At 33.3% G+C, this 23,974-nt stretch overlaps 4 protein-coding genes across 7 annotated transcripts; 2 read left to right on the forward strand and 2 right to left on the reverse strand.

Annotated features, from left to right (window-relative positions):
* Positions 1–9,114: 9,114 nt before the first annotated feature.
* LOC125188272 (receptor-like protein EIX1) lies at positions 9,115–11,838 on the forward strand. The gene has a single exon (XM_048085046.1). It carries the CDS (start codon positions 9,115–9,117, stop codon positions 11,836–11,838), a length of 2,724 nt encoding a protein of 907 aa, XP_047941003.1.
* Positions 11,839–12,088: 250 nt separating this feature from the next.
* Positions 12,089–13,268, reverse strand: LOC125188273 (endonuclease III homolog 2, chloroplastic-like). The gene is made up of 6 exons (XM_048085047.1): positions 13,245–13,268; positions 12,991–13,128; positions 12,817–12,915; positions 12,690–12,716; positions 12,533–12,616; positions 12,089–12,229 (listed from the first exon to the last, which is right to left on the reverse strand). Exons 1-6 carry the CDS (start codon positions 13,266–13,268, stop codon positions 12,089–12,091), a joined length of 513 nt encoding a protein of 170 aa, XP_047941004.1.
* Positions 13,269–14,116: 848 nt separating this feature from the next.
* On the forward strand, positions 14,117–17,097 carry LOC125186969 (high mobility group B protein 14-like). Of its 3 annotated transcripts, none has more exons than XM_048083461.1 (7): positions 14,117–14,255; positions 14,356–14,416; positions 15,083–15,140; positions 15,238–15,282; positions 15,645–15,725; positions 15,836–15,913; positions 16,593–17,097. In XM_048083461.1, the coding sequence occupies exons 1-6, from the start codon at positions 14,123–14,125 to the stop codon at positions 15,896–15,898; spliced, it is 441 nt and encodes a 146-aa protein (XP_047939418.1). In that variant the 5' UTR covers positions 14,117–14,122; the 3' UTR covers positions 15,899–15,913; positions 16,593–17,097. The 3 variants fall into 3 exon arrangements, with proteins under 3 accessions (XP_047939418.1, XP_047939419.1, XP_047939417.1); XM_048083462.1 differs by lacking the exon at positions 16,593–17,097 and adding an exon at positions 16,151–16,315 and having other exon boundaries at positions 14,356–14,475; XM_048083460.1 differs by lacking the exon at positions 16,593–17,097 and adding an exon at positions 16,151–16,315.
* Positions 17,098–18,170: 1,073 nt separating this feature from the next.
* LOC125190602 (agamous-like MADS-box protein AGL29) lies at positions 18,171–20,110 on the reverse strand. Of its 2 annotated transcripts, none has more exons than XM_048087932.1 (3): positions 20,003–20,110; positions 19,793–19,931; positions 18,171–18,907 (listed from the first exon to the last, which is right to left on the reverse strand). In XM_048087932.1, exons 2-3 carry the CDS (start codon positions 19,871–19,873, stop codon positions 18,284–18,286), a joined length of 705 nt encoding a protein of 234 aa, XP_047943889.1. In that variant the 5' UTR covers positions 19,874–19,931; positions 20,003–20,110; the 3' UTR covers positions 18,171–18,283. The 2 variants fall into 2 exon arrangements, with proteins under 2 accessions (XP_047943889.1, XP_047943890.1); XM_048087933.1 differs by having other exon boundaries at positions 18,171–18,912.
* Positions 20,111–23,974: the final 3,864 nt, after the last annotated feature.

Here is a 23,974-nt window from a genome sequence, read left to right on the forward strand (position 1 = left end):
CGATGAGGCTACTGGTTCACGGTTCAACCGGTCCGACCGGTTCAATCACTAGTCGAACCGTTTTACCTTGCAAATATATATAATTAAATATATTCTTACAAAGTATGTTAAATTTAATGAGTAATAAATTATAATTAGTAATATATAACAAAAACATATACTATTAAACTTTGTATATAAATTAAATATGAAGAGTATTTAAAATAAGTGAATGATAAAATTTAAATAATAACTAAATACATAAATTATTAATTAGAATAACTAAAAAAGTACAATATTTTTCATATATAAATAAATAAAATTTATATTAATTCAAAAATGTTTATGTGGTGAAATAATATTATAGATAATATATAAAAATAAACATGAATTTTTAGTTAATTTGGATAAATATATACTATATTAGTATATATTAGCTAATACATAAATTAAACATGATTCATTAATAAGTTTGGAGTATTATTTATTAAATATGGACTAATAAACTATGTTAATAATATATATACTACAATATTAAATCTTAGGTAAAATCTATTATTTATATACATTATTCAAATAAAAGTAAAATTTAGTGAGGAATGGTTAATATTAAGCATATCACAACTAATAGTAATTATTTAAAAGTATAAAATTAAACACAAATTATTAATTTGTGTGGACAAAAAGTTATAGGTTTAATGTATAACAATAATTAATGCTCATTATATTTCATTCAAATACATGTGGTAGAGCCGTAGAGTGGTAGAGATGTTGGTCTGTTGACTCATAGGTCATGAGTTCAACCCTCACCAAACTCAAATTAGTTGATAGTGACGTCCACATTTAGAATAATGTGTAGGGTTAGTATTGGTTGAAAACTTCACATTTCTAGATTTGATCTAAATTTAGTATACACCCCAAAATGGTAAAATTAGTTTATTTTTCGTGGAATGAAGAAATCCTATTTAAAAAAAATAATAAAAGGACATTCTCTAACTAAAATGAAGCCAAGCATCACATTATTCCATGCTAGTATCATTTATGCTCTTGTGTCCACATTCATTTAATATACTAGGACATACCACCTAATGCCCATAACCACAGTGCATATTTTAATTCTTTATTTTTGTGAAAAGTATTCTTCTGAAAATTTAAATCCAAAATTATGCAATTATTTTAAGAAAACAAAGCTCAACTTCATATAGAAATTATTATTCATATAATGTGTGAATATCCCACATTATATCTATAAATTGGAGTGTTGCGGTGGATATGTCATATGCCCGCCAATATAGCCATTATAGCAATCAAATTAATTATTCAATTCGGAAGCATAAAATGGTAGTACTATGAAAAATGTGGTTTGTTACGCAGTGGGCCGAGGAATAGAAGTGAAGATGAGAAAATGCATAAAATTGTTGGAGAATGAAACTTCAATCGATCTTTCATGCATGCCAATAATTTTATATGAATCCAAATTGACAAGTCTTAGCTATTTTCGATCACAATTCAACCTAACATTAAGAAATGGTGTTTCTATGAATACTTTTATTAATGGTGAAAATTAACCAACGTCTAAAAGATCGAACAAAGTGAAAAATGAAACTATAAAAATCTAATGTAAAACACAATAATCGTAAAAGATAGAATTAAACACAAAACAAATTTACGTGGCCTTTGCTTTGTTTAAATATTTAAGAGAGAAGATTCTAGAAATCTAAATTTATCAAAGAGGTAGAAATTTTTCTTCTCAAATCGACATCCACAAAGAAATTAGCATGAGCAGCATCGAAATATTTTAACTTAATTAAGCAGAGTAGATTTCTATTTGTCTTCTATAATTAAAAGCACATTTTCTTCGACCATAAGAGTGTCCACAATAGGCCCGCCGCCGGCTGCCTATTACTGGACAAGGGGCGCCGGCGCGAGGGGCGGAGGGGATGGTGGCTTCGGCGGTTCCGCGGCGGCCTATTGTGAGCCGCTGCCTCTGCCACGGCAGTCTTCATCTGTTTTTTTTAGTTTAATTTTCTTAATTTATTTGTAATGATGTGGCGATATAGTTTTTTATAGTTGTGGTATGGCTGCTCCTGACTATTGTGGATACTCTTGATAAATCTTACTTGACTTACAAGCAGTAACAAGCAAATTTATCATTCACGTTGACTTGCGAGTAGCCTAAGCTTTTTAATATTATTATAACTAAATTTCTTTTCAATATTTTACTTTTCTATTGACAATGACCCAACAATAAAGCTAGTTTTTTAATACTAATATTTTACTTCGGCGGTTATGTGGCGGCCTATTGTGAGCCGCTGCAGCAGTCTTAATTCTTCCGTTTTTTTAGTTTAATTTTTTTAATTTATTTTTTAACGGTGTGGCGGTAGAGTTTTTTGTGGTTGTGATATGACTACTCATGACTATTGTGGATACTCTTAATTAATCTTACTTGACTTACAAGTAGTAACACGCAAATTTATCATTCACGTTGACTTGCGAGTCGCCTAAGCTTTTTAATATTATTATAACTAAATTTCTTTTTAATATTTTACTTTTCTATTGACAATGACCCAACAATAAAGCTAGTTTTTTAATACTAATATTTTATTTCGGCGGTTCCCTGGCGGCCTATTGTGAGCCGCCGCGGCAGTCTTAATTCTTCCGTTTGTTTTAGTTTAATTTTCTTAATTTATTTTGTAACAGTGTGGTGGTAGAGTTTTTTGTGGTTGTGGTATGACTACTCATGACTATTGTGGATACTCTTAATTAATTTTACTTGACTTACAAATAGTAACAGGCAAATTTATCATTCACGTTGACTTGCGAGTCGTCTAAGCTTTTTAATATTATTATAACTAAATTTCTTTTTAATATTTTACTTTTCTGTTGACAATGACCCAACAATAGAGCTAGTTTTTTAATATTATTGACGATGACCCAACGATAAAGCTACAAGCACTAATTTGCAATTGTGGATTATTGATTAATAATGATGCAGAAATGTATGGAGGATAACCAAACCAGTAGAAATAAGAATTCAATAAATTGATAACTATAGTATCAAAACTCAATATATAAAAAAGTAAAGGCCAAAACTGATCCTAAACATATACTCATTTTATGATTTTGGTACTATACTTTATCTTTTGAATTTTTGACCGGTTTTAATGGTTTTAACAGTTCCATTCGGGTTTAAATCGTTTAAAAATCGGTTAAAATTGGGTTAAAATCGTTTAAAAATTGACGGAATCGTTAGTGTTGGACCAGTGATCCGAGTTGAAATGTTCAGGATGGAAAAATTCAAAAGATAAAGTATAGGACGAAAATTATAAAATGGACATATGTTCATGACCAGTCTTGGTCTTTACTCTATATAAAAATAATGTTCAAATCTATCTTTTTAGTTCAATAATGGGACATTCATATAGGCAAAGAAGAATCCTAAACTTATAGAAAATAAAACTAAAGAAAAATACTAAAAAGAAAAATAAGCAAAAAAAACCCCTAATTTATACGAGGTAAAACAATTAATATTGTTTCATCTACTGATTCGACTAATAGAAAATAAATAATTTGAAGACCACTTTTTTGGCATGATTGGTCATCACTTTTTTGGCATGAATTTGAAGACCAAACATTACTCCCTTCGTCCATGAAAAAATGTTTCATTTTGCCCTTTCAGAATGTCCACAATTTAATATCTCATTTGCTTTTCTCCATTTTAGATAAGTGGATCCACCATTCAACTAAATCATTACACTCCATTCTATTATAAAACCAATTTAAACTAACTTATATCTTCATTTTTTTTTCATAAAGTCAAATAAATTTTTAAGACTCGTACCAAATCAAAATGATACTATAAATAGCGGACGGAGGGAGAGTAGTTGTTAAGAGTGTCCACAATAGGGAGCCCGCGGCGACCGCTGCGTCCTCGGCGGCGCCGCAACTCCCTACTATTGTGGATGAGGGCAGGCGCGGCGCAAGGGGATGGACGGCCATGAGCCGCATTCACTGAGAGGCAGCGACCGTTCAAATTTTTTATTATTATCTTTTTTAATATTTAAAATCTTTATCTATAAATAATCTGTCCCAGATTATTTTTTTCATTCTATTATATTCTATTTATTTATGTCCAATTTATTTTGTTTCAATTTAACCAATGTTGAGTTGGATAAGTTTTTGTAGCTATGCCTTAGGCGGATTCGTGGCTGTGCCATGTGGAAACTAAAATCCCAATTGTTAGGAAAGTCTATCCTCTCATCGGCTGAGGCAGAATCACATCCTCACACGTCCACAACTAGTGAGGAAAATTACAGTTGTGATTGACCAATGGCCACCCGTAGCGGACTAGTTCAAATATTTATTCTGAAATTAAATTCTAAAGCAAACGAGAAGAAATTGTCTTGTGATGGATGGACAAACCCTACTGTACGTCAATTCTAGCAATTGATGGAAAATAATATTACACTTGTCATTATATTAAGCACAAGATCTTCTAATCTAATGGTTAAAAATTAGTCTCAATTTTGAATTGTTAATTAGTTAACAATTTATCACCTCCCTATTCTAAAATATTTATAAATTATAGAATCAATTTGAGTATTTATGAAATAACTACTCCCTCCGTCCCATATTTGGAGTCACTTATTGTTATGGCTCGGATTTTAAGAAAGAGTTGAAGTGTGTAATAAATGAAGTGAGATGATGGAGTGTGTAATAAATAAAGTAGATGGTAGAGTGTGTAATAAATGAAGTGAGATGGTGGAGTTAGTTGAAGGTGGATCCCTTTTGACTTTTGATTTTTGTTTTGATTTATTTTAATGTAGATAATGACATTTTTATGTAATTTTGATGAAGAATGGGGTAAAATTGTATGACCAAATATGGAAAATTCCAAAAGTGACTCTTAAACTGGAACGGACTTTTATAATAAAAAGTGACTCTTAATCTGGGACGGAGGGAGTACTTTCTACCTATAGCTATTACTTTTCAAATAATTTGAGTTACTTTTCAACAACGTCCAAAATTCCAACGATGACTGAGAATGATTCATTGTAAATACAACTTTAAATTAAAATCATATACGTATGACTATGTATAGCTCTTCATAAGTAGTGAAAAACAAATAAAAATGGACGTAATCATGCAAATTATTAATTTGTAATCGCCGCATTTATCATTCATTTTTAATACTTTATATATAAAAATAAATATGCAGATTCTATTTCATTTCTTTAATTTCTCTCATCATTCCATCACAAATTTTCGGCAAAAATAAAAATTTGTTCATATCATGGAATTCACATTCCTTAACCATTTACAACCAGTAATTTGAGTGCGGTGCGTGCGTGTTTATAAATTCATTAAACGTGGACAAACCAATGTAATCTCTTTGGTGGCGGATCCAGGTGGGGGCGGTCGCCCCACCATGCGACTAATTTTCCCTTATCCCAGATGTATATTTTCCATATCCGCCCCCTCCGTTGCCTCCGACGTCGCCCCGTTGACCGAAAAAAATAACCATTATCGCCCCAAGCTCAATTGAAATAACATCCACTTACTTGCTGATGCACTATTTATCAGCACTAAAAATATCTGCAAGTTTACATGGTAGATCTAGTATAGCTAAAGGTCAGTACCGGGATATCGAACACAGGGAATAAGATTGCAACTGGCTATCATATACTAAGCGTCATATACTATCTAGAGACACGCATTATTGTTGGTTTTTGGTTTTATAAACTAGACATAAATATAAACAAATAAAAGAAAATAAAATAATACAAAACAAGCTAAAGAATGTAGAGTTTTAGGATCCAACTAATATAACCCAGTGATGATTAATCTCATAGAACCTTTACCTTTATGTGTCTCCGGAATTATTAGGAAAGTCGCGATTATCAGATAAGCCCCCTCTCGAGTGTACCTATCCAGTAGATTAGACTCTAACTATCAAAGTCTTCTTCTAATAGATTAGATTCTAACTCCTTAAGTTCCTAAGACTCAAGCCCTCACAAAGGGTCCCTTCTCTCGAGTGTAGATAAACTTATATGTTGTACTCGTTCCTTTTACCACGTAAAACTAGCTATCTCTCGATTAATCTAGTTAAACGGACATAGTTCTAAAGTTGGCCAGACAAAAGAACAATAAAAGCACAAGAACAAGCAAAACAATCACAAGAGCTAGGAAAAAGTTCAATTCAATAAATCAAAACATGTTCATAATAGTCTTCACCAAAAACCATACAAAAGATATTTAACTACTCATAGACAAGTAGTAAAAATCAATAAAAGTACTAGACATGAAAGAATTTGATAAAACCCAAGGTTGAATCTTCAATCTCCAGTCTTCTCTTGCCTGGATCTGCAGAGCTCCGCTCCAATGGAAGATGGATGAATTATGTGTGGATTATGGAATGGAGGGGTATATATAGGCTAGAAAAAAATTTATAATTGGTAAAAAGTACCCTCCAAGTAATGGAAAAGATGGTAAATTCGAAATCCTCAATTAATAGGAGAGATTTGGCAACAATTTCTTACTTCCATTAATTTCCGCCTAATTTTGACTGCACTGCGCAACGTTCGTAAAATGGCCATAACTTTCTCCACATAACTCCGATTTAGATGTTCAAGGTACCCAGTCGAAGCTCTTTCGAAGATGAAGAGAATGGTATGTATTAAGCACTGATTGGACTTCAAAATCGTTGACAGATGGTCTCCAACAGAGGCTGTTGTACCTTGGCCTTTTTGCACCCTTTTTTCTATCTTTTTCTATCATTTATCAACAAACACATCAAAATACCAAAATATATAATATATGCAATTTAAGAACATAATTTGCAAGATTGACATTTAAAACGAGCCAAATCTAGGCCTTAAAAACATGCAAATCCCGTGTTTATCACTTGCTAAGTTGTATGACATGCCTCGATCCAAAAAATCGTTTCGCTGCTTGTTGATAAGCTTGTCCACTTTGCTACTCTTTATCCAAAGGACTTCACATCGACTCAACATACTGAATTGTTTAAGCAACTTGAAACTTTTGTTGATGTTGTGAGAAGAGATGCACGATTGAATGGTATTGAAGATTTGGCTAGCCTATCTCAGAAGTTTTTTCGTTGGTTTATCGTCTAATTGAGTTGGTATTGATCTTACCCGTAGCGACTGCATCTGTTGAAAGAGTATTTTCAGCAATGAAATTTGTCAAGACTGACTTGCGGAATAGGATGGGAGATGAGTGGTTGAATGACAGTTTGGTAGTATAAAATGAAAGATTCATCTTTGCAAGTGTTACTAATGAAAGAATCTTGAAACGTTTTCAAGATATGGATACTCGTAGAAATCAGTTGTCTCGGTTAACAGATGCTAGAGCTACTTGAATTGTAATAGACTTTCATTTTGCTAAAAAAACATATTGAAGTATTATATTTAATATTTTATTATTTTAATATTTTATTATTTTATTTCGCCCCTCCGTTTTTTAATCCTGGGTCCGCCACTTCTCTTTGGAGTGTGTGTTCCACGATCGGATGGTATGTGTGTCGTTGCTTAGCTTACTATTTTTTAGTCATTTACTAAAACTAAAATCATATATTGTTTATTTTTTGATGCAGGGAATAAGGATTCAAGACACGGTTCCAAGGAATTTACATAATACTTTCAACTTTTTTTTTCTTTAAATATGTATTATTTGTTAGGTTATAATTTATTCCTCATTGTCTTGTCCCATTGCATCACGAATTCTCTGCAAAAAGAAGGTATGGTTATTATTCTTTACCTATAGGAGTACATTTATATAATATTATTTTTTTCGATAATGTTAGTTCATATTTAAGTTTTTCTTAGTGTTAGTTTGTTAGTTTTGTTTTAATTTTTCCATCCATGCTATAATAGTTTTTTCTTTTTAATACAAATATATGCATGGGCTTTTGACTATCTAGATTATATTGAAGCTACAACTTTACACATTTGTAGCCAACTTCGTCACTCTATAGTTTTCATGCAAAGAAAACACCTAAAACAACGAAATGATGAACGGAAGGAAAGAAGATGAAGATCATAAACTATCACATTTATTTTTGCGCATATGCATAAATCATTATTTTGGAGATTAAGGAGGAAAATAAGGCCGGGGAAGAGTCAGCGGGATATTGGAGTTTGTGTTTTATTTTATAGTATTTGTTCTTTATTGTGCTATTCTTATTATTGTACGATTAAGGTTGTTCACACATAAGTTTTTTTTCATGTGAACTATTGTTTATTGTTCTAATGTTTATATGTGTGTTTTTTAAATTTTTTACATCATTATATTTTTATGACAATAGCATTGTCTTCATTAATACTTTTTAGTTGTGTATTAAATATTTTATACCAATTTAATATTGATAATATTTTAGTATTGAAGTATGTATGTTGAAATGATGGTATTTTTCTTCGATGTAGAAACCTATAAGTGTCGTAATTAACAAATATTTTCATGTTGGTTAATTTAGAATTTATTTAATTTTATATGTATAATTATTTATCATATTGTATTATATTTTTTTATTTTTTAATCTTATGTAATGATGTTATTTTTTTGTTTTATTTAGTTTATTCACGGTGTCTAATTAATAGAACAAACATATTATGTGTCGCGCATAGCGCGTGGGCTAACACTAGTGTCATACTCCTTCCGTCTTAAAAAAATAGATAAATTTGTAAATGACAAGGATTTTAATGTGCAATTGGTAAAGTAAGAAAGAGATGAGATTAGAAAAAGTAAGAGAGATGGGAAAAAGGTAGTAGGAATGAGTGTTAATGGACTATGAGGTCCACATTATAAATGATGTGTATAAATGATGCGTAGAATTATCATTTGTTGAAAAATTTTCATATTTAAACTTTGTCTAGTACAAGTCGTCTAAAACTTGAGATGCAGAAGTCGTCTAAAGTCGTCTAACTTGGAATGATAAAACTAGTCAGTGGTGTTTCACTTTCATGTTTTCCCTTTCAAGTCGTCTAAAACTTGGAATTATGTTTGAAAATGTATTATTATTTGATCCTTTTAAAGCGTTACAGTTGAGGTATCGAAGTATTTCACAAATACACATCACTTCCATTAATCAATATAGAGAGTATGATTTCTGATAAAAGAATGGCAATCAAATTTCTTGTTGTTGTTCTTGTCTGTGTGTTCGTTTCAGGAGAAGCAGAAGTGAGATGCATAGAGAGGGAGAGAGAAGCTCTTCTAAGCTTCAAGAATGGCCTCATCGATGACTATGGCTTTCTCTCCTCGTGGGAAAGCGACGAATGTTGCAAATGGCATGGTGTTGAATGCAGCAATGCCACTGGCCATGTGATCAACCTCCAACTCAATAATGAGTATCATTATGGTGGATTTCAAGGTGAGGTTGGTTCTTCCTTGCTTGAGTTGTATCATTTAAACTATCTTGACCTCAGTTGGAACGATTTTGGAGGCAATCCAATCCCAAAATTCATTGGTTCCATGAAACAGTTACAACACTTGTATCTTAGGGGTTGTAACTTTGGTGGGATTGTTCCTCCTCAGATAGGGAACCTTACCAATCTGCAATCACTTGCGCTCTCACATAACTCTCTGAGGATTGAGAATCTCAATTGGCTTTCAAGTCTCTCTTTGTTGTCTTATCTTAGTTTGAGTCAAATTGACTTGAGTCAAACTAACTGGCTGCAGCATATCCTGAGCCTTCACTCCCTCCATGAATTGCACTTAAACACCTGTAACTTGAAGGATAGTAGCCCTTCACTTAATTCTTCTTCTACGTCTCTTTCTATCCTTGCTCTGTCTGATAACCACCTCACTTTTTCCGCATTGAATTGGTTATCTAACATTAGCACAGTTCTAGTGGAAATAAGCATGTCCTCCAATGCCATAGGTGGCTCGATTCCTATTGCATTACTTGACAAGATCACTTTCATTGAGCATCTTGATCTTTCCGATAACATGCTTGAAGGTCAAATCCCAAAATCTTTGTGTACTCTGAGTCGTTTGCGTGTCTTAGTCCTTTATGAAAATGACTTGAGCGGAAACCTTGAAAATTTGTTCGGAAATGCATGTGCCAAAGGAATATTGGAATCACTCCAAATTCTGGAATTGGCTCGTAATAAACTCGATGGATCACTGCCGGACCTGAGAGCATTTTCTGCACTGACAGAAGTGTACCTCGAGGGAAACAACTTCACAGGCTCCATTCCTCCGAGTATTGGCCAACTATCTAATCTTCATGCTCTAGATCTTTCTGGTAATTTTCTGAATGGGATAGTCTCTGAGTCCCACTTCAAAAAGCTTGATATGTTGAAAATGCTAGATTTATCCTTCAATTCATTGATATTGCATTTTGCTCCTAATTGGATTCCAACTTTTCAGTTGGAAGTTATATTGTTAGCAGGATGCAATGTGGGCCCCTCTTTCCCAAAATGGATTCAAACTCAGAGAAATTTCTCCGTTCTTGATCTCTCTATAGCTGGTATAATAGATGAAGCGCCAACATGGTTGTGGAGTATTTCACCTTTGTTAGAGCACTTATTTCTTTCCAGCAATCAAATTAGTGGCACTATTCCCAACCTCTCATCCACTTCCATCACATTTTTAGATCTTAGTAACAATAGTATCGCAGGTCCTATTCCATTATTTTATGCCAATGCTGAAACTATTCTATTGAGTGGAAATATGTTCTCTGGTTCAATTTCATCTATTTGCAAAACTCGTCATAATCAGCTTGTTGTCCTTGACCTCTACAATAATCAGTTGCTAGGAGAGCTTCCCAACTGCTGGAAGAAAATGCCAAACATGGTATTTCTCAATGTGGCTAACAACAGGTTTTGGGGTGAAATTCCTCGCTCTTTGGGGTCTTTACACGAGCTTGCTGCACTACAGTTGCGGGGTAATAGGTTATCAGGAGAGTTTCCTTCCACTTTGAGACGTTGCCAAAACTTGGAGTTAGTGGATGTTGCGGAGAATGAGTTAACAGGAGATGTCCCTATTTGGCTTGGCGAAGTATACAACATGAGATATCTAAATCTTGCCGGAAATAAATTGCATGGTGGTATTCCTGTTGAAATATGCAATCTTACTCGCATTCGAATTCTGGACTTGTCTAAAAACAACTTGTCTGGAAAAATACCTGATTGCTTCAACAGTTTTACTTCCATGGCTAAAAAGGATTCACCATTTACGCATCTGGGGCATTATTACTCTTTCTATTACAATGATAATCTTCCAAACGAGAATGTTGTAAAGTACTTTGAGTATTCATCAATTCAATGGAAAGGTCAAGAATCGGAATACAGGAAACATCTCATACTTCTCAAACTCATTGATCTTTCAAGCAATAGATTGTCTGGAAACATTCCCCAATCATTTTCCAATATGAAGGGATTGATTTCCTTGAACCTATCATCGAATAGTTTCACGGGAAATATAATTCCAGATATTGGTGAGATGGAGATGTTAGAATGTCTTGATCTATCGGACAATCAATTGTCTGGAAAAATACCCACAAGCTTGGCACAATTACAGTACTTGGCTGTTCTTGATTTGTCGAACAACAATTTGTCTGGAGAAATTCCAACGAGTACTCAACTTCAGAGCTTCAATGCATCTGCTTATGCTGAGAATGATGGACTTTGTGGGCCCCCTCTCGCGTTGTGTAACGAAGATGTCTTGAAGCCACCCACCACTAATCCAGGGGGAAACGCGGATGAGAAAGGCATCAGCCTCTCATTTATGCAAGAAGTTGGCATATCAATGGGCTTTGGTTTTATATTTGGATTTTGGGGAGTTGTTGGTACTTTCGTACTGAAGAAATCATGGAGAATTGCATTCTTCAAATTCTTGTGATGATGTTGGAGATTGGTGCTACGTGAGGACTGCTATAACTATGTCCAAATTGAGAAGAAGCTGAAATACCCTAATTTAACTATTCAAACACAGTTGAGAAATTGATGGTAGCCTTACAAATAGACAATCAAAAGGTAAAGGCTATTTACTATGGTTTTAACTCTACATTACCTTCTCATTCACAACATACAATTACAAGAAGGCCCAACAAAACAATTGAGTCACATAAAAGCCTACATCCTTAGTGCAACTACTCCATCAATGTCCATTTTTTGGTCGGTGTGGACAACGGGCTAGGTGTCTCTTTGAAGGCCGACGGGCAATAATCACTTATCTTGCATATCCCACAACGCGGTCTAAGAGGAGTGCACACAGTCTGCCCGAAACCTACCTATTTTCAACAATACCGAAAACATGCTCAGATAATACTACTTTACTAATGAAACAAAGTAGGTTGTCCGGAATGAATTGAGGATAAAATTTGCATAGTTTCGAACAATGAACCGTAAAGTGAAGGCATTCAATTTAATTAGGATCTAGACAACGTAGCGCAGCTTAATTAGTAAGAAGTGGATATGCTTCGAGCGAATATCTTACATTGTTTATATGATATAGTTTTCTTGTTCAATTGTGAAACGATGGCATCACGCAGCAAGTGAATAATCAAAGAAATGCAGTAGCCAACAAAACATACCAGAAGAGGATTGATGGGAACCCATTCTTCCTTGGGTAGCCATAGCTGCAAAGATTCTCTGGTTTGCTCGGGCGTTGAAGTTCTCTAACGAAAAAAAAAAGGGTGAAACTCAAGAAACACGACAGAAGGACAATTTCCACCATGAATGAATGAATACCTGCTTAGTGCCCGGGCGCGAATAACCCTGATCCCATTGATAAAGAGTGGGACCAAACAATTCGATGGGAGTAGTTGTTGAACCATACCACATAGTTCCAGCAACAACAAAAGCTGCAAAAAAGGACAGCTGCGATACTACTGGCCCATCCAAGGTGATTGCAAATACGGTGCACGTGAGTGTCTATGCATATTCCTTGAACATTGTTCCACCCGACATTCATGACCTAGCAAAACATAAACGTAGTTTTGTAAAGAACGTTTAGATGAGTAATTTTAGTAGAGTAGATCTTTTCTCACACCAGATGAGCCATTTTAGGGCCGATCCCGGGAAGCTCGAGCAACTCCTCTAGTGTACTGGGAATATCTCCATCGTACTTGTCGAGACAGATTTTTGCGACTTTTTTCATGTTGCATGCTTTTCTCGAATAGAAACCGACCTGCCAATGGACAATAGAGAAGAAATGAGAACTGCAAATCTTCTTTCCTGAGAAGACGGGACGGGTTGAAACCATAAGCAACAAAGGTAGAATTGTAGTTCTAGTAACACGAACACCCCTCTAGAGGAGCTCGTTACCATTCAACGCTCGTACATGATAAATTCAAATGACGCCACAGGTGCAGAAATGTATGCATAACTAATCAACCAATGCAACATAAAACCACCACATGAAAACAACCTTGGGAGGAAATGAACTATCTTGATCTCTGTGTCTTTAGCTTGGAGCTAAATTGAGAAGCAGATTTATTTCTTTGGGAAACAGAATTAAATGTTTGGAGAGAGAAGATAGAAGATTGAATTAACTTTAATGAAGTAATTTGGGAAAGTAAAAAAATTATGAGCTCTTGTTTTAAAATATGAAATGGTATTCATCTTTCTCTTTTATTTTTCTTCCCTTTTTTGGCATAGTGAGAATTTTATAGGTTGTTTATTTTAAATTTCTTCTAATAGGAGAATATTTGCTTAATACGGAGTACTAGTATACAAGTGATGATTTAATGAGCTTGCTAATAGATGAATTTAAGATTAACTACTTGAAATTTGAAGATTTAGCAACAGGTATGGCTCATTGAACCTGTTAATGCAGCTGTTTTATGAAATTCAAACATTTTTTAAAATGTGTAGGAGTTTTTTTTTTGTTTGTTTGTTTAATACAGTTAATTTATATTTACTTGCAAGTAGTATAATTTATTTATTTATATACTGTATAAAAAATTGTTAATGTACAACATAAATGGTTCAATACAACTTAAAATATTGGCCCAAGTTATACTCATAAAATATAAAGGCCCACAATTAATACTAACTATTGTGTCAAAATTAGCCCAGAAAAAATTTATAATATCTTGACCCACCAACTTTACTTATGGGCCATCATATGATCTTTAGAGTAATACAATTTTTTAAATTATTACTACTATGAAATATTTTGTATGAAGCACAATTACTCTACAAATTCCCTGATCGGTCGCTGCAAAACCCTCCACCGCAATCAAGCGGCGTTGCCGCCGAGATGGTCAAAATCAAAACTAGAAGTTGTTCAACTTCCTCAGCTTCGGCTTCTAGGTAAAACGAGTTACAGATACTTTTTAGTTTTTCACTCATATTTTCAGTTTCCACTGTGCGCCCTAAATCTTCTGATTACAACTATTTTCTTCCCCCAAAGGAGAATTGGTTTGGCAGGAGAAACCAAGAAGGCTGCAAGGAAGAAGACGGCGCGAAAAAAGGTATCAAAAATTGACGCCATGAAGCCCAAGAAACCTCCCACGGCTTTCTTCTATTTCATGTACGCCTTTTCTTTGGATATGATTGTCAGTTTCATGTACAATTCTTTTGAATTGGAAATTATGTATGTTTCAATTTTGTTTGATAGAAATGGCTCATGGAATTTATAGTGCGTTTGGTTTCTACCCCAATGTGTGATTCATAGTGTATTTGCCTTTTATTTTGAAGTATTTTATAGTGCAATAATTAGGTGAGGTATTCTCGAATGATTGTTTTTTATATGGCGAATGAAATATGGGTAGAAAACACTTGAATGATTGTTAAGTTTCTTTATTAGTTTCTCAAGTTGAAATCAGTTCAAGTTCAATGTGCCGAAAAAAGTTGTTACTTTTGTCGATGTGTTATATTTGGTTGTTCTTGCTAGCTTAGGTTAATGGTAAACTTGGTTGATGCACGAGGGTGCTAAACTTTTATCGATGCAGTTGCTTAATATATGAAACAACTTGTTATGGTTGGATAGTTTGTCGGAGATTTTAAGCAAAACACACTTTCTTTCTCCTTTTAGTACAAAAATGGGCGTGTTCGAATTTACCAATTCTTGAGAAGATACTGAAAACTTGCAGTGATACACATTAACACCTCTCCTCCATGAACTTTTAATGTTCCAGGGAGGATTTTCGTAAGGAATACCAAGACGCTAATCCTGATGTCAAGTCAATGCGCGATGTATGTACTGAAGGGACCTGATAGTCTTGTAGATCACATCATTTGTTGTTCTTTTGTTTCTGGATTAGTTTCAGTCATGGTTACTCTGTTTTTGCAGATTGGGAAAGCATGCGGGGAGAAGTGGAAAACAATGACATATGAGGTCTATGCTCTGACTTTTACTGATAGCTAGTGACTAATTTTGTGATTTGAGGATAATTATGCTCTCTTGAAACTTTATTATATAGACATGTTGGAAAATATATATAAGAGAAATAAGCACTCTTCCTTCCAACTTTATTTAGATGAGGCAGTAGATCTCATTTTTGGTTGAAAATCAGAATAACGCCTACATGATTCATTTCCTCATTCGTGTCTTTTCATGTTCTCATCCTATAACTTGGTTGCTATAAGCATAATTTGAAGGTGTTCACTTAAGATGAAAGTTTGAGCATTCACTTGAAGTGAATACGGTAGATAAAGCACTGTTTCCATTTCTGATGCTTTATGGTTTCTGATCTGTAGGAAAAGGTGAAGTACTATGATATTGCCACTGAAAAACGAGCAGAGTTTGATATAGCTATGACAAACTTCACTAAGAAAAAGGTAAAACATAGACATTTCCACCTTCCTGTCCTATGTTCCTTCATTATAGAGGGACTAAAAGCAAGTGGTAATTATTGGAAGACATATCCTTAAAAATAAACAATTTGCAGGAGAGTGGTGAATTTGATGAAGATGATTCGCAACTTGATGACGACTCAGATTTCGATGGATGAAACTGTTACGATAGGGTATGACTCTCAACTGTCGATGCCACCTCTCTCAACTCTGAATTTTGTATCCATATCTGTATAATGTCTTGTGCAGTAAACTCAAGTAGTTTTAGGAATATCACAGTCTCGAGTATTTGATTAAATTTAATTGGTCTTCTTACCCTTAATGTACAAGCGTGATCACGACTGCAGAAGTCAGAAGTGTTCAAAACCTTGCTGTCTCTTGTTAAATCTTCTCCTTTTCATGATTTGCAGTTTCCCTCTCTGTTGCATGATTCAAGTGCTGGGAGTTGCCTTTTTGTAAATTGATGGTTTGAAGTTTGAACTGTATCTTAAGCATCAATTAAGATAACACACACAACACACATTGTATTTTGTATATTTTGGTTTCATGAAATCAAGAATTAGTGCTTCAGTACATCCTTTTTAAGTATAGATGATTATTGCACCAAAATTGTTACTGTTACACTATTGAACATATAGATGATTAATGTGACAGTATACAAAAGTTACAAAACTCCAAGCTGTGTATAAACTTTATCCGTTCATTTTTCAAAGAATTGGAGTGCTACTATAATTTCATGAAACCCGGCTAGATACAAGGGGCAATTGGACATACATGGTTAACCGGAACCGGACTAGAATCAGCAGTTTCGGTTTGGTGGTTCGAATTTTTGAACTGGAACTGTCTTGTCAGGAGGGGGCCTTGACGCAGGTCATCACCGCGCGCTGCCCCTACAGGTATACACTCCACCATGGAGGAAGACGTCTGTATTTCTCATCGTCCCGTTCCACAAGCAGAGGAACGTGGAAGTGGAGATGGAGGATAACAACACGCCCTGCTCGGTTGGGATCCTCGTCCACTGGGGGGTTGCTGAGTTGCAGGACTATGCGTAGAATGTTGAGGTCCTGTTCTTCGAGGGCCAAGACCGTGAGATGGATGCCGGATGAGATGGGAATCAGGCTCACGGTCATGAGTTTCACACCGAGCTCGGAGGCTAATGGTAATGACTAATGAGAAAAGCCATGTGAGCGTGGAAATGGATAGGGAGAGAGAAGTACAAATTTAGAAACACAGCTGCTGACAGCGGTAACTGATGATGCAGATTGAACCTAGTAATAATCTGTCTCCTGTCAATTTTGAACCATCAGCATTCAGCAGATAGATTCTAATGATTTTACATAAGATGCTCTTGCTGCAAAATTCTACTACTATTACCTCCGTCCTTTTTAATTTGTTACCATTTGATTTCACACGAATTTTAAGAAATATACTCCTTGCGTATTTGTCCCAACTAAGATAATACATTACTAAAATTGGAGACACCTTTTATCTCTACCCGGAGGGAGTAATAAAAAGTGGTTGAAAAATTAGTGGTATATGAGTTTTATTTTTATATATTAGTTTTATAATAAAATGTAAGTGGGAATGAATAAATTGAATGTGTGATCTATTATAAAAAATAGTAGGTGACAAATTTTGTGAGGTGGACGAAAATGGAAATAAATAATAAATTTTTAGGGACGAATGGAGTATATTTTATGTTATGCACGTGGTCATAATGAGAGAATTGCCTGGAGAATTTATGATATCTTGCCACAATTATTCTTATTGTCTCAGTGTTTGGATTATTCAATATTCTTCTCATGTATGGATTCTTATTCGACAGTGTCTATTTGTTTATTTAATAAGTAGTATTTGTGAACATTAAATTTAATAATAATAATAATAATAATAATAATAATAATATACAATTAAGGGATAATAGGCAATCTAAATAATGAATTCATTTTAAATTCAAATAATTCTCATAAAGTCTGAAAATAAAATACTGTATTAACTACTTATAATTGTCAATTCTAACAATTCTCACCAAATATTGTTTCATTTCATTTTCTCTTTTCTTATTTTAATGAAATAATATTGTTTTGAGTATTCTCGTACATCATTCTATACATATGCGACATTGAGAAAAATAGAAATTTCATGATATAAAATTTCATTTTCAAAATTTATGAGATTGACTAAACTTTGTAATTTAAATGAATATTTATTAACCAAATTCCATAAACCATTAAAGCAAAGTAAAATGAGAAAATTATCATAATTATATTCTCAACTTTTATAATGTAACACTTATTACTTATTATGGCATAAGGAAAAAAAGCTAAATATAGCAGTTGCTTAAAATCACAACTCAAAAGCTTACAAATATCATAAATCTTTGGAAATCACCGGAAAAGAAAAAGGAGCATCTGCTAAATCAAAAAGTACTGAAATCATAAAACAGGGGATTATGCAATAATGAAAAACCACAAAGTAACCCTCACAAATCAACCTTTAATAGTTCAATTTCATACTACTAACCAACAGCCAACGATAAAAAATCAGAGTTTCAGCCAATCAGCTGGAATCATAGAAGCACCTCGACTTTTCACAACTTCTGCTAGATTGAGCACCGGCATTGGCACTGGCACTGGCACTGGCACCGGCAGCTTTGGTGGAGCATCGGCTACGGCATAGGCATTGGCAAGACGACGCATCGTGTCTCTCATCTTCACCAACTTCTCTCTCAGTTGACGCAGTTGTTCAAAATCAAGCCCATCCAACTCCTCATCCGAGGTATGAAATGACGAGCTTTCCAAGGCTGCTTCGATCTCTTTCCCTCTCTTCTTCTTCGTCTCCAGTTCTTTGCTCTTTCCATCAAACTGCTCCTTGATCTCCTGCAGCATGGCAGCGCGATACCTTGAGGAGCTAGAAGATTCAGGCGCTGTTCCTGTTGGATTTGTGTTAAAGAAACGACCAATGATGGACTCCACATCAGGGTGGCCGAACGAATAGGCCCTACCACCAAGAGAGAAAATTATGAGGGCGATCTGAGTCCCACATAGAATAGAAAGCTCTGTGGCTTTCTTGAACAGCCCGGCTCTTCTTTTGGAGAACGTCACAGTTCTGGCATTTTCATCCTCTATCAACTTCATTTCGATCTTTCTTCGCCCCTGTGACTTCTTCTTTCCTTCCGGAGGAGCCATGAATGAAAACGAAAGAAAGAGAGTTAGCAAAAGTTATGGTATTCTACGAGTCCGGAAACCTTGGTTTAATAGGAGTTTAGCGCATTAAATATAGGGTCAAATTGCAACCGCGTTCCTCGTTGGATTACTATAACATGATTAAAATGTTTAGGAAATCGGGTAACAATGAATGCGGTGACTTTTTTTACAAATTAGTACAGCACGAAAAATTTCCGGTCTGTGGTAATAACAAGTGGCAATTTTATTCGGTATAACCACTGTAGGACGGGTAAACTTTAACGAATTAGAACTTTTAAGGCCTATCTCCTTGGCTAATTACCAATGGAGGTTGGTTGCCCTCTAAGGAATAACATCATCAAATCAGATAAGCACAATATTTGAGGTTTTTTCATCTTATAGAACAAGGAAACACAATTACACTCTCAGAAAAAAATGCCTATGTCTCTAAATTGTGGAATGAAATTAAATTTCTTTAGCTAAGAAAATGATGTTTCTTATTATGGTACCAAAGTGCACTACAATTATTGTTCACTTTTAACTACTGTAGTTCTATATTTACCAAAACCATGAATAATTTTCTAGCTGGTTTGATTGGATTACTCTAAATCAATACAATCTAGTCCATTTTATATTGGCCACATACCAAAATCTAATTTCTTTTACTATGAATTGCAAAATCTAGCTCTTCAGGTTGGTAGAATATAAGGTAACCAATAATTGACAACTATACTAGCAGTAGCCAATAATATGTGATGTAAGTGTATACCAAAAATACAAAATTCCTTGCCCTAAAGGGAGAGATTCTACAAAATCTGTGTAATATATAGATTGAAAAGATAACTCAGTGCCTCAGTGGCGACTAACCTGCATCAGAATCCCCAAAAAATCACAACTTTTGGGTATTCTAGAAACCATAGTAGCTAAAAAGATGTGATCCATCACCATACAGTCCTCTCAATGGCCACTTAGGCATTTCGTCGAACATCTTCAGGGTACTCTGACCCTACGAGATCAAAACATACAAAATAACTAAGATTAAGACGAATTTCACGATTGACATTGGACAGCGTCTACCTTCAATTTCAAATGCAGAGGCATCGGCGAAGTTTGTTTCCTGCGACGATCGTGAATTGTCGTCATCGCAAATCCGGCGAAAAATAAATAAATTGAAGTTTATGACTAAATAAGTCTAATGCTTTTGGAGTTAAATTAAATATTTAAAATAGCACAAACGATAATAACAATTAGACTAATGCTAGTGAAAATGCTCTAAAAGTATGTAAAATAAAATTTTTAAAATATGTATTGTCATCATAATCCACAATGAATAAGAAAAATAATTCATTATTCATGCATATTTCAATATAAAAAATACGTTATTAGTTAAGATTCGTCCAAATTTATCGAAGGGTTATAATAGCTTTTGTTTATAGATTTCCATCCCTAGACGAGTTATAACCCTATTAAATATGTCATACTTAATAGTAGTAGCAGTCGTAATTATTTTGTTGTCAGGAAACTGATTTGTGACAATATTGTAGGATGACAAAAACTTTGATGTGGTTCTTTTTACAATTTGAAATGTGTTTGCATTGCTAGTGACTTTTTCAATTTAATAAAAGTTTATGAAATTAGCCAAAGTTGAGATGCTTTATTCATTACTTTTCACCTAAGTCGTTCACCATATCAAAATTACCTACTTTAAATATACTTTACTTTTCACCAAATTTGGTTAAGTTTGTTTATTATCACCATATAGATAAAACCCTAAAATACATAACAATGGTGATTTAATGAAGCACGCCTAATTTTTCTAGTATTTTTTTTAGAAAGCAAAATGTAGTAACTTGTATTTACATTTTTCTAGCAAATTAATCTCCCACCATTAATATTAATACTCCTATGTATCTCCTTCGGTTATTAAATAATTCCACGCTCTCCTAATACACTAAACCAAATTGAACATATAGACAAATTCAATTAGAAATACTAATTTTTTTTATTATTGAAGGCTCTTTCTTTTGTCTTGGGTGGTAAGGCATCGACAATTAGTCAATGAATATAGAATTAGAATGATTATGAATGATTATAACGGAATGTTTTGTAAGTACTGTACAAATTTCATTGCTAAAGTTTTCAGTCAATAATTTTAATGAAGAGATTAATATTTAGTGAATTAGTATGATTTACTATTATTCAATATTTAGAATTGGCAAATCAAATTTATGACTTTCCAAAGGTGGAATGATACAGTACAAAATTGGAATGATTGCTAAAATAATGAATTTTAGGTCAATTTCCTACTTGTCCAGTGGCTTGAATTTTGAATGACAATGCACAAAGTTTTGTTATTATTACTATATCCTTCTTTTAAAAATAGAAATTATATGTCCCTAAAATTAAAAATTTTCTATTGTTGTAAAAAAAAGATTTCTAATGAATTGGGACTCATTCTTCATTAACAATATTTCAATCACTTTTACTTTTTATTTTTCTCTTACTTTACCAATTATACATTAAAACCCATGACGTTCCAAAACTTTATATTTTTAAAGGACGAATGTATTATTATTATTATTATTATTATTATTATTATTATTATTATTATTTTTCAAAAATAGAAATTTGTCGTTTATTTGGGACAAAATAAAATAAATGCGGCACCTTAACCGGATAAGATGAAGTATAATTTACTACTATGATTCAACATTTAGAATTGGCAAATCAAATTTATGACTCTCTAAATTATAATGGTACACAATTAGAATGTTTACTAAAATAATGAATTTTTAGGTCAATTCTGACTTGTCACATGACTTTAAATTTTGAATGACAATACATAAATTATTTATTTATTTATTTATTTATTTATTTATTTTTATTATTATTATTATTATTATTATTTATTATTATTATTATTATTATTATTATTATTATTATTATTATTATTATTATTATTATTGCTACTACTACTATTATTCTAATTATAAATTTAGTCTATGGATAATTGGAAGGTTTGTGTGCACTATTCCTTGATATTTTTATCCTTTTAGCTATTTTTTGATCAGATGTGCAAAATTATATGTTACTATATATCCACTAATACCATTTGGTACTTGTAACGATATTAATTACCTCATCTTGTACCTTCTTTGTAATTTTGGTTTTAATCACTTTTTTTCTTAATATTTTCTCTTTTATTTTCACTTTTTTTATTATTCTCAAAATATAAGTTTGAAATGAATTCATTTAAGCAAATTCAATTATTGATAAATAAGTGAATCGACAACTAATTAAATCATGCTCTTGTATTTTTGATGTATAGATTTTAATTGAGTTAATAAATACTTTTATATATTCACTATTAATAGGATATTGTTGTCAATAATATAATTATTTTGTAGATATTTTATTGATATATTGAAGTTCAAGACATTTTTGGTACAAATTAAATAGTTTAAGATTTAGTATGATAATCACTAGTATATTTGAAATATTAGATTGATAGGTAAATAAAATAATAATAACACAATCATAATACCACTATTGATATTTTATGATCATTAAATTTAATTTGATAAATTCATATTTATAGAATACAAAATAAGAAGGAAAAAAAATACGAAAAAAAGAAGAAACCAATAAGAAGCAAAAGTAAAATGAAAATTGACTACAATATAAATCAGTATTCAAAACTCCCTCCATCTCATGTTACTTGAGGCGTTTCTTTGCGGCACGAGATTTAAGAAAGTTGTGTTAAAATAAAGTAGACGAGTGAATAAAGTAAGAGAGATGGATAGAATAAAGTAAAAGAAAGAATAAAGTATGTGTGCTAAATGTTTTGTTTTAGCTAAAAAGAGAAATGACTCAAGTAACTTGGGATTACCAAAAATAGAATACGATTCAAGTAACATGAAACGAAGAGAGTATCATTTTAGGTACCCTTCCAGTAATATAATTAATGAAATATTTTACTCTCAAATCTCAATGCAAAAATAGCTAAAAGAGTAAAAATGTCCACGAATAGTGCAAAAGTTCCTCAATTGTGATTATACTAGACATGCCCAAAGTTCAGGAACCGTTGGTTACGGTTTGGAACTGCCAGTTCCGGTTCCGAAAATTTTCGAATTGAAAACAAACCTTGAGCGCATTTCGCGGTTACGGTTATGGTTTAAAAATCGTTGATTCTGATTTTGGTTCCGAACCACCGGTTTTCTGATGATATTTCGCGATTTCAGTTCGATTTCACGATTTTTCGATGGTTTTTTCCAGTTTCGGTTTGGAACTGGCAGTTCCGTCACGGTTTCAGTTCCGGAGTTTTTGAACCTGAACCGGTCCAAGGTTCAAAATGAAATAGTTCCAATTTCATTTTAATTTTGCGGTTTCCATTTGGAACTGTAACAAGCAGTTCCGATTTCACATTTAACTGTCGGTTCACTTATCCAGGAACTAATGGTGCTAATAAAATTATCTTGTAACAGAAAATGTTAGAAGCCAATTGTCCATAGACTAAATTTGTATTAGTTATTATTATTATTATTATTATTATTATTATTATTATTATTATTATTATTATTATTATGAAACCAATTTGCCACATAGTCGAAAATGGTGTGGCAAATAAAGTGATGTCGTTTTAACTAGCACCTTGAAAGATGGAGTACAAAGAAATAATCTCCAAATTAAATGGACAACCTCTTCTCTCTCTGCTCCCTACCCTGATGTTGCCTGACTCTAGCGACAAATTCTGTCATGACATCCACACCTTACACCTCCATAGTATCCATCGTGAAGTTCCTAAGCAACAACTTATGGCATGGATCATTTCGGCGCTTGTATTGTGAAAATCATTTGTTTTCGCGTGAATGTCGATATAGTAATCTTCACTGGTGTTGTTCGACTAGCGCTCTTAGCTCCTAGATAGCTTGAATCATCCCTTAACGAGGATTTGCATGCAGGATTGAAATTTATTAACATGGGAGTAAAAATTTTCATAGATTAATCATACTATATTGATAATATGGGGTGGTGTGTCCAATCAATATC

The sequence above is a fragment of the Salvia hispanica genome, chromosome 5 (genome assembly GCF_023119035.1).
Source record: "Salvia hispanica cultivar TCC Black 2014 chromosome 5, UniMelb_Shisp_WGS_1.0, whole genome shotgun sequence".
In the NCBI taxonomy this organism is placed as follows: Eukaryota; Viridiplantae; Streptophyta; class Magnoliopsida; order Lamiales; family Lamiaceae; genus Salvia; species Salvia hispanica.

Coding starts and splice junctions, on each gene's coding strand:
- LOC125188273 (XM_048085047.1), bottom strand. CDS start 13,268: ATGGTAACGAGCTCCTCTAGAGGG. Junction 13,129..13,244: donor TAACGAGCTCCTCTAGAGGG/GTGTTCGTGTTA, acceptor GTCCATTGGCAG/GTCGGTTTCTATTCGAGAAA. Junction 12,717..12,816: donor GGGCCAGTAGTATCGCAGCT/GTCCTTTTTTGC, acceptor CAATGGGATCAG/GGTTATTCGCGCCCGGGCAC.
- LOC125188272 (XM_048085046.1), top strand. CDS start 9,115: ATGGCAATCAAATTTCTTGTTGTTGTTCTTGTCTGTGTGTTCGTTTCA.
- LOC125190602 (XM_048087932.1), bottom strand. CDS start 19,873: ATGGTGATGGATCACATCTTTTTAGCTACTATGGTTTCTAGAATACCC. Junction 18,908..19,792: donor TTTTGGGGATTCTGATGCAG/GTTAGTCGCCAC, acceptor CCGGAAGGAAAG/AAGAAGTCACAGGGGCGAAG.
- LOC125186969 (XM_048083461.1), top strand. CDS start 14,123: ATGAAGCACAATTACTCTACAAATTCCCTGATCGGTCGCTGCAAAACC. Junction 14,417..15,082: donor AGAAGACGGCGCGAAAAAAG/GTATCAAAAATT, acceptor TTAATGTTCCAG/GGAGGATTTTCGTAAGGAAT. Junction 15,726..15,835: donor CAAACTTCACTAAGAAAAAG/GTAAAACATAGA, acceptor AACAATTTGCAG/GAGAGTGGTGAATTTGATGA.